This window comes from Rutilus rutilus (genome assembly GCF_951802725.1).
Source record: "Rutilus rutilus genome assembly, chromosome: 3".
NCBI lineage: Eukaryota > Metazoa > Chordata > Actinopteri > Cypriniformes > Leuciscidae > Rutilus > Rutilus rutilus.
In genome coordinates this window covers 2,766,666-2,777,574 of record NC_140211.1, presented here as the reverse complement: position 1 = coordinate 2,777,574, position 10,909 = coordinate 2,766,666, and the positions used below count along the sequence as shown (strand labels likewise).

The following is a 10,909-nucleotide window of genomic DNA, read 5'->3' as shown; positions in this document are numbered from 1 at the left end:
GCTGTCTCGAAAAACGAGGGGTCTGAGAATGCGGGACTCTGGGTGCGGGACTGTAGATGCAGCAGGCTCCGAGTCTGCAGCTTCATACTACTCGCATGGAGGCGCTACCAGGAGACAGGCCAGTACATCAGGAGACGTGGAGGAGGCCGTAGGAGGGCAACAACCCAGCAGCAGGACCGCTATTTCCGCCTTTGTGCAAGGAGGAGCAGGAGGAACACTGCCAGAGCCCTGAAAAATGACCTCCAGCAGGCCACAAATGTGCATGTGTCTGCTCAAATGGTCAGAAACAGACTCCATGAGGGTGGTATGAGGGCCCGACGTCCACAGGTGGGGGTTGTGCTTACAGCCCAACACCGTGCAGGACGCTTGGCATTTGCCATAGAACACCAAGATTGGCAAATTCTATATATATATAGCCGCTCCGGAGAAAACCGTGATGTCATCGTCCAGCTCAGTTCAGTTCTTGTATAATAGTGTCAATGCAGGCAGATCAATATTGTTGAATATTAATTATTATGTTCCCAACTAAGCAAGCCAAGCCAATGGCAACAAAAACAGATTTGTTAATGTTTTGTCTCGTCACACTGACCGTTATGCTATGAATTAGGCTACATGAATGACATAAATTATAATTCTAAATGGCGAAAATTAGACAAAACTTTATTTGTTTGCATCCCTGATTATTTATGTTGTTCGGTTAACATTTATATCGTAAAACAGATCATATGAAATGTTGAGTTTAGCTACTTACATCTTGCATAACCATTAACTGGAGCATCTTGCCAACATGCTGTAATTTGTGCTCAGCTCCTGTAAACATAAAGCCCACCTACTTTGATAGATTGGTCATCCCAAACATTTGGACATTGACGAGTGGTGTTAGATTGCTCAGGCAGGCTCGCAGTTCAGATGAGAAGGTTGGTTATCTTGGCGTTTTGCATTATCCTTGCAGTGCCAAAGTAGAATTAATATTAGACAATTATTTCACAACTTTTATTATACAAAACCTCCGAAAAATAGAGAGGTCCAGACCTGGTCATATATATATATATATATATATATATATATATATATATATCCTTCACTCTGCATTGCGGTTTGCTCTATGTTCACATGAACATTCCAGAGATCTGATGAACACCGACTGTATGGCAGGTTCTGGCCGAACCTTTAAACCCCCAATGAATGCACAAACACAAATACTGGTTTATGTAATTCTGTTTAATGTTAAATGAAATAAAACGTCCTCTTATGCTGCGTTCACACCAAACGCGAATCTGCGTCAAAATTCGCGCCTGCCGCGTCTAGTTATACGCGTGACCACTTTGTGTGCATTCGCGCGTCAAGAGTGAAATTGACGCGCGTAAAATCAAAAGTTTGAAGCGAAATTTACGCGCGTCAAAGGCGAAGTCAGGGGGCGAAAGTTTCTAAGCTGTTGGCGGCCATCTTTTTTAGATGTTTATCGAGCATTAGCAATAGCATTAATCGAGAGAGTCACCGCTCGTATATGCTCTGGAGAGCAGAAACAGCTGCGTAGGGGACATCGTCGCTGTACTCGGGTCCACCAAAACCTCCGGAGGGTTTCAGGAGTTTCACAATTTGCTCCAGGAGGTAGGTTTGGTGGACCGACGCTGACGAGGACAGCGTAGGCCGTATAAGTCTCGGCCTCGAGTGGTCGCTGCCTGACGAGCCCGCGCTGTAAATCCCGGCGCGAGGTTCACCCTCTCCCGGACCTAATCTGTCATTTATTTTTGTTTTGATAATAAATGGAGGCAGCCTCCAAAAGTTAAACCTGTCCTGTTATTTTTTTTGAAAAGTTTTTATACACTTAATTGTGTTTGGTGTCTTTACATTAGATTAATAAAGTTTAATATAGGCTAATCTAGAATAGATATGGAATAAATAGCATTCGATACAAATGAGTAGGCTATCTCTCATATTGAAATCGAGTTTTTATGTGAAAGATTTGCTTTGTTGTGCATTTTAGTCATATTACAAAATAATTTATTGAGGCCAAACATAAAATAACATTAAACTGTCAGTTCACCACGTGACAGCAGCAAGCAGGCAGGCTCCTGATTGGTTAACGCGGCGCGAATTGACGCAGAAGTTCAGATTTTTCAACTCGGGCAGCAGACGCGAATTCGCGTCAAACGCGTGATGCACAAAAAGCACAATTCGCGCTTAACGCGCCAGACGCGTCTAGTTCGCGCGAATGAGGCGAATTCGCGTCTACCGCGCCGTGCTAAACGCCTCATTCGCGCCGCAAGACCTCCAGACGCACGTAAACGCGACCTTCCATTGACTTAACATTGAAATCACTCGCGCCAGACGCATATTCGCGTTTGGTGTGAACGCAGCATTAGTGGCTGTTTCACTGCAGGCATAACTCAGCCACAGTGTGCACTACTCAATGCAACTGCTGTGTTGCGTCATCTTCCATCTAACTAAACATTTCTACAGTCCCCACACAAACCACACGAGGGCAGCACTACAACATGGAATTAACAACAGCTGCTGAATTCAGAAGAATCCACAATAAAACTGATTAAAATCTTAACTCTGTTAAACATATAGGCTACAGTATTTCCAAATTCTTCATTGTCATTGATTCATCTCTTGTGTTCTCTGCATTTGTTCATTGCTCACCAAGGAACAGTTTAGCCAGACCAGCTCTCAGATAACTCAGAGCGTCTTTATTGGCTTCTTCAGCCACAGCGGTTCTCCTCATTTCCTCCAGCTCTCGGACCCAGTTTTCTTTCCCAGCCTCTCTCACTCTGGGGATGAAGAAGTCCAGATGCTGAAGAGTGAAGGCCGAGTCTGGCTTTAATGCGATCTGAGACAAATGCTTGATGTTCTTGTAAGCATCGGACAGAATAATTGACTTTTGGTCCTCAATCTCCTTCAGATCTTGATCAAGATGATCTATTACAACTGAAAACCTCTTGAACTGTCTTTGAGTTTTTTCATAATCCTTTTTTATGGAGTCAAATTCCAACTGCATGCTTGAGGTACTGACGATATATTTCTTGTTTTCTTTGACATGTTTGCTGTGGTGACACTTCCCTGTGCACACGGTACAGAAGCCGTTTTTCATGACTTCACATTTACTGGGATTCGAAACCCACCAGCAGTCAAGCTCATGGCAGTTTTCCTCACAGACGGTGCAGATCGTCGCCTTCCTGCTCTTCCATGAAGCGCTTTCAATGGGAACCTTCTCTTTGATAGTCTTTTTTACTCTAATGGTAAAGTTTTTACACTCCTCAATCTTTTCCTTGTTTTGTCTCATTGCCCGCTGGATCTGAAGTTTTTCAGACTTCTTTGACTCTTTCTCTTGAATTCGCAGCTGTAAGTTGCACATGGACGCTTCTAATCGAATGCGTTCTATCAGGACATTTGATGTCAACTCCAAACTTCTTCTGTGCTTTTCATCCAATGACTGAATGAAGTCCTTCATGCCGTCCATGCTGTCCTCCCAGGCGTCTCTTTGAGCACGAACTCGACGCTGTCCAGTGTGACGGGCGTCAGCCTGCCGGTTGTTGAATAAGAAATGAACAGGTTGGTTATTGCGGTCTCGTCTGCAGGGGATTCTAGCTTTATTAATGGCACCAATGACGTTTTTGGCTGGCAGACCATCAGAGTGTGTGATTAGAAACACAATATTGTTCACAATGTCTTTTCCAAACAAAGACAGAATTGAACTGATGATGTAATGCTGTCTGTCCGAGAGGCGATTCTTAGATGCTTGAGTCACAAAACACACAGCGTCAATTTGATGAACTCCATCATTATTCTGAAACAACATGGATAAATTCTCAGCAACTTCCAGATCTTTTTCCAGTCCTCTAGTGTCTCCGTATCCTGGAGTATCAATAATGGTGAGAGATAGGGGACCCATTATAGGAAAGACCTCATACATGGTGATTTCAGAGGTTTGTGATACTGATTGGTCTCTGGCTGCTTCTTCTGTGATTTCATACCATATTTCATCCTCAAACTTCACTCCCATTAAGTAGTTGACCATGGTGTTGATGATGGTGGTTTTCCCAACGCCAGTCTCTCCCACCAGCAGAACAATTTTGTTTGGTTTTCTGGAGTCTTTTTTCCCATAAGTCCATTTTCTGACTTTTCCATTATCATCAATTACTTTCCTCTCTGTATGTAGAAGGAATCGTTTTGGAGGACCCCCATGAATAAGAGTTGGTCTGCGTGGAGGAAGACACGGCCTTCTGTAAAATGCAGATGGAGGAAAATATTCATCAGAATATTTTTATAGGAAGAATTTAAGATTAAATACCCATAAACTATTTTGTGATTATGTAAAATGTAAATATTTAATTCATACTTTTTTAGCATGAACATAATTATAAAATATAGCTGTAAGCAGCAATTAAGGGGCCAAGCTCAAATAAGGCACAATAAATCAGGCCATCATGACTGGAAGCATCAGGCCATCATGACTGGAAGCATCAGACCAACTGCAACAATGAGCAATTAAAAGTATATTAAGATGATTTTAGGCAAAATGCCTGAAAAATCTAATACAATCAATAGTAATGTAATTTAATGGTTTATCAATTTCGACCAATGGGTGGCTTTGTTACGAAAGTGAAGCGGTGTGGTTAGTGTGAGGTTACAATGATACCTGCAAAGTTTGGTGTCAATGTACCAAAGCCTTTAGGGTTGCGCGATATGCTCCATTTTCATATCGTCCTATCGTCAGCCTGTGAGATCGGCGATACACGATATTATCGTGAGGGGGGCGGGGCTTACTTATTTGATTATTAACTTGCTTATTTACTCATCAATTTGCTTGTTTTATTACTTCGTTTTAAATGAGAATCTTTTTCTATTTTGCTAGCAAAGGTGGAGTGTTTATTAATAGGCTAAATCAGGTTATTTCCTGGTATAGTGAGGTAAAAAAAAAAAGATCCTAATCATTCTTGTATCTGACCATTCTTGTATATTTCAACATGTCAGCGGGAAATTTACGGACACACATTATCCTCTCATGCCGTTACAGATGCAGCATTTTGACTGTAGGCTGCTTCTGCACGAGATCATGAAAACACGTTTTAATTTATTGGGTCAAGAAAGAGTCGGAGTCTGCGATATGTCCTCCTCTGTCTGGATGCACTTCACTTATGCGCACCGCACTTCAATAAGCCCAAATAACGCGGGTTTTAAATGCCGGGAGAAATCAGAGGCAAAAATCTAAAAGTCGATCGGTACTTACTTATGACTTGACTCTGATAAAGGAAAATGGGTTAATCCGTTTACATGACCACATGCATTGTCAGTTTATTCAGCATAATCGAGTTAATAACGTGCATGTAAACGCGCTCATTCCCTGAAAACGAAAGCAGAAACGGACTGCGCTTTCACTGCATTAACGGCGCGTTCTCTCAGAGACGACGGTGGATATAACGGTAGGCTACAGCATCTTAATTTACTGGCTTAATATTTCTCTTGTGGACTTACATTATTGACAGTGAAAAAAAATAGAAGAATATATTTCTTGTTAAACAAGTTTGAAGTTGCTTGTGATTTTCACAGGCAGAGTTCCACAGATGCTTCGTGTAACCTACTAAAGACTTTATTAGGCCTAGGCGGCCTATATAATTTTATTGATATTATTATTATAATTAATATTTTGTAATTGTACTGTTTTTAGTGTTTTTACTGTCATTAAATATTTTGTTAATGTGCTATGGAAACAAAATACTGACGAACAACGATGCCGCGTCTTCATCTTGGCTCTGTATAAGAATGATGCGTCTGTTAAGCACTCTTGGCAATTTGTGAATGGATCACCTTGCAATTAAATTTCGTTGTGGGATGTAGTTTTTTTTAGTCTGTTTTAAAAATATTTTCTTTGAGGAGTCCTCATACGCGCGCGTCGGTGACGTCGCATGTGTGGTTATGTGATGTCGCAAGTGTGGTTATGTGGTGATGTCGTTATGAATTTAGGCAAGGCAAATATAATTGTAACTATAGCCTACTAGCTTCATAATAATAATAATAATAATAATAATAATAATTTAATACATTAATAGGAAAACGAGCCAATTATCGTATTGATATCGTCAAAGGCATCTGCCATCAGCGATATCTCTGTCTATCGTCGATACACGATACTATCGTCTATCGGCACAACCCTAAAAGCCTTGCAGAGATACAGTCTCATATTCATTTTGGTCATTTGTTGCAGTGCTGTACGAAAACTGTTTTATCTATTGACAATCCATAACTTTTTTGTGTGTTTGTCCTCAGAATGGCCGCATACATAAGCGTATAAAATTTCTCATTTTGGTTTGGAGTTATAGGCATTTATATCTATCAGAGCATAAAAAATTACCCATGGACAACTTTGTTTGCATTTTTTTGCCACTTACCATAACAATTTTGACATTTGGGCATAAGAATATGGTCAACAACCAATGTTTCCGATTTTGAAGATATTTCTGTAAGGTATTTAAGCGCCTCAATATGCGGGAAGATCAGGAGGCTTTTGTCTAGGCACTGCAAGGTGGCAGCACTAGTGGCGTCTTAATAGGGATCCCAATCAGTTGACACGTCAAACGTATGTAACCCTCGTTCCCTGAAGGAGGGAAGGGAGATGTAGTTGACGTGTCAACTGAATGGGATCACGCTAGGGAGCCTGTCATCTTCGAGTATTGTAAAAACGAGCCAATGGATATTGGCGCGCGTGAATTGCATCACATGCCCCGCCCCGCTGCGCGGGGATAAATACGAAAGTGGATACACGCACCAGTTGTTTTTCGCAGAGGAGCCGATCGGACCCCGGTCAGTGGTGGTACAGCAATAGTGGCTGGGGGACTACATCTCCCTTCCCTCCTTCAGGGAACGAGGGTTACATACGTTCGACGTGTCAACTGATTGGGATTCCTATTAAGACGCCACTAGTGCTGCCACCTTGCAGTGCCTAGACAAAAGCCTCCTGATCTTCCCGCATATTGAGGCGCAATAGGACAGGGCCACTGGGATGCGTACCTTTCGTTGGAAGGCATACGCTGCGGAAGCCACATCCTGCCCGAAGGAGATAACATGTGGAGAATACACATATGGACTGTGCGAACTTAGGGGGCAGTACAACATATGGCATGTCACTGAGGTGGCTCCAGCCGATAAGAGGGAGGAGACGCAACCGGACAGTGACGGCAGAGCAGGCTCTGCCAAGGGAAGACATCGGCGCAGGGAGTCAAACCGTTGAAGAATACAAATATGGGATTGCCATAGGGATCACAACATATGGACCCCACCTAACACAAGTTACACAAGCATACAAGTGATAGGTCTAGCATCGGATGCTCTGCCACATCCAACACCGACGGGGTAAGGAGGAACTCAACAGGGTTTGGAAGAGGGAACTTAACTGGAGCAAAAAGGCACACTTATCCAGACCATAGGAGGAGAATGGCGCAGCCGACACTATAAACTGGGCTAAGGTGAAGCTGGCTTCGTGTGAAGGGAGCCCACGGAAAGCAACTGGCTCGACACATAGGCTAATTTCCTAGCGAATGTGCTGGTGTCGACCAGCCCACAACTCTTAATCTATCAGTGAGGAACTCGTGTCAACGCCCAGGAAGGAGCTAAACTCTCTTTTTGGAGGAGGTCACTACCCAGGAGGGCACATTGCACCTTGGGAAATTCACCAAGATGATGGCAACACTAATCTTATAGTGGGCCAACCTCTGCATGGAAACCACCTTCCCTTCTGCTGGTTTCCGAAACTGTGTGCAGGTCCCCTACTTTATTGATGGAGCAATCAAGCAGGAGAACTGTTTCTTTAAAAACAGAATTTTTAACTCAACTGCCTGTAGTGCTCAGGGGAGGTCTCAGAGTGCAGTAGCATTGGAGATAAGTCCCAAAAAGGTGTAGAGGGGACGCAAAGAAGTTTATTTCATCTCCTTGAACCTGGAACCTGACGATCAAGTCGTACTTCCTATATAGCTCTCCACCGCGGCACCGATCAGCCCAACCTGTGTCGTGACAGACCGCTCTATTCTCGCAATCCTTCACCGCTCCTCCGTCAAGGGTAGTGAGGGGGGAAAAGCTATTCAGGCAGTTTCTGGCAGAGAAAGGTGGAAACCTGGTAAGCTATCCATGCTCTTCGGGAAAGAAAGGCACTGGGGCGGCGAGCTGAGAACCAGGGTGGTCTGTCCCGAGACACCAATCAACCAACCGAGACTGTTCAGGACACGGTGGAGGATTCCACTCGAGCCCGACAGCCTCTGCGGCCCGTTTCAGCATATTTGACGTTTCTGGATCTGACTCGGGCAACGCTACACTCCCAGAGGGAGATAACACAGCCGAGTCATAATTTCCAGAGGTCAGCTCACCCTCTGATGCTGCAGCCGACAATCTGTCCCCTGGAGGGGCCCCGAATAAAACAGCTGGTCGGTACATTACAGAGAGACTAGCGGGCTCAACGAGGAGCTCCACCGGCTGCGATGTGATAGAGGAGTGAGGGGCCCACAGGGTTTGGTGGTTACCGGGCGGGGAAGCCTCACTATGATCCTCTGATCACCCATCCCACACGGTGCCGTGAGGACTATATATGTATGTGTATATATATATATATATACATTTCCACAAACACGTGATATAACTATTGTGACCGTCCATTTGGGGGGACAGGGAACGATCACATCCAGAAACGCACTGGTGGAATGACATCTTGAAAAAGACGCAAATGCACCCGTGTTGCTCTTTCAGGAAATGGGACCCATCACTAGTGCCGGAGCACACAGGGGAATGACCGTGGCAACACTGAACAGTGAACAGAAACAGTGAATCACTCACTTTTCCACCCTCTAACCAGCCATGAACAACACAGAAATTTGATGCTGTTAAAACAGCAGTTGAGAGCTCAAAGCTCACGATCACCGCTGTACTCGCGCTGTAGAACCACCAGCACTGAGAGAGTCTTCCTAGAAGAACACCTACACACTCGCTCATTGTAAACAACAGTACTCTTCAGAGACATCAAGACCGATCGGCTCCGAAGCGAAAGACAAATGGTGAGTGCATCCACTTCTGTATTTATACCCGCGCTGCGGGGTGGGCCGTGTAATGCGATTCATGCACGCCAATGTCCATTGGCTCGTTTTTACAGTACTCGAAGATGACAGGCTCCCTAGCGTGATCCCAATCAGTCGACACGTTGACTACGTCTCCAAATTTGCTATGGTGACAGTTCAGACTGTCCTCTATCAGTGTGCCAAATTTCATAACTTTTTACCATACAGTTCAATGTTCTGCCATAGAACTTCCAGAGTGGAAGAAGAAGAAGAAACTGAAGAAGAAGAACACCAACAGATAATAATCTAATAGTAACAATGTTTTAACCCGGGAAGTTCCTCATAATATTAGCTTATAAAAGATCAACAATTACCTCCATTCAGACCAGCCATAATACAAAAATCACATTTTAGTTTAAAACCCCTATTATTATAATAATTGAGAACATTTTCTTACGGCATATTGGGACCTTGATTGAAGCTGACGCTGCGCTGACAGCGATTTCTGGGAAATGCCATTGTTGCCGGGGGTTAAAGGGACAGTCCACCAAAAATGATAATTATTTCTTCATTTACTCTCCCTCATGTCGTTCCAAACCTTTATGACTTAATTTCCTCTGTGGAACACAAAATAAGATATTTTGAAGAAAATCAGAAAACAAACAACACTGGACCTTAGTGACGTTCAATGTGTGGACAAAAACACAAACACAAACATTTCTCAATTATTTAATTAAATTATTTAATTAAATGTCATTATTAATGCTAATCAAACAACAATAAAGGGAGGAAATCTCTCACTGCTCTTGACTGAATCACTTTTATTTCTTTAATAAGAATAAATGTATATTTAATGTACACAGTAAATAATGTATTGTTTTTTATAAATTTGATTATACATTTTATGTTGTATTTCTAGTGCTTGAAGTTTTTCGGTTAGGTCGATTTCATTTGTGTCTTTTTTCTATTGTAGTTTGTTTTCTTTGCTCTTTCTTTATCAATGTTTACCTGTCTTCAGTAAGCTTGAGAATTTTTCTAGGCTAGTATTGTTTTTTTTAATTATATTAAAAATAGTGATAAGAATCATGACATTTCAAAGTTATGAAAAAAATTGTATATCATAAAAACCTTATTCAAAGCAAAAATAACTATATTGTGATATATACTGTTATCGTGAAATAAAATGACTTATAAGATTTTGGTCATATCGCCTACCCCTATACACACACACATATGTAAATTATACACACAAAATAATTAAGGTAACGACAACAATAGATTGTTTAAAGAAATTATAAATTGTTTTAAAAATGTGTTCTTAAAGTTTTTCTGAGAGAGAATATATTTATGATACTTACACAATTCGAGATCATGTTGTTGTGGAGTTTTCACAGCAAACCTCTTCATTAGTCATGAATGGGACGTCCCTCCTGCTTGTCTTTCCAGTAATACCAGTTTGTCACTTGATTAAAAGGAACATGGTCTGGGTGGTTTTATTTATCTGACATATTTTGGGAAACCTGTGAAAGCATGCAAAGTTAGTTTAAAATGTAGGAAACTGAATTGTGTACTAATTCAACAATTATACTTTTTTTTTTACATGTGAAACTTATTGTACATGTAGTGAAGAGTTTGAAACTGTGTGTCTAAATTTGAAATAACACACCATTGCTAATTTCTCCATGGCTTTTTATGACAGCTATTATTCTGAAATCAGCCTGTTTTCGTGGTTTCATCTTCCGCAGTGTGGTCTTGACGTCATTTGCGCCATAGTGTTATTAACTGTAAATTAGTTGTGCTAATGGAATTCTGAGTATGTTTTCCTTGTTGCTTCTTCATTGTTTCAGACTTCACTGCTTATGCGT

At 42.0% G+C, this 10,909-nt stretch overlaps 1 protein-coding gene across 1 annotated transcript; it reads right to left on the bottom strand.

The window, feature by feature from the left end:
• Positions 1 to 1,210: 1,210 nt before the first annotated feature.
• On the bottom strand, positions 1,211 to 10,462 carry LOC311287556 (uncharacterized protein). Its single transcript, XM_084404451.1, has 3 exons — positions 10,403 to 10,462; positions 9,502 to 9,661; positions 1,211 to 4,229 (listed from the first exon to the last, which is right to left on the bottom strand). The coding sequence occupies exons 2-3, from the start codon at positions 9,561 to 9,563 to the stop codon at positions 2,639 to 2,641; spliced, it is 1,653 nt and encodes a 550-aa protein (XP_084260577.1). The 5' UTR covers positions 9,564 to 9,661; positions 10,403 to 10,462; the 3' UTR covers positions 1,211 to 2,638.
• Positions 10,463 to 10,909: the final 447 nt, after the last annotated feature.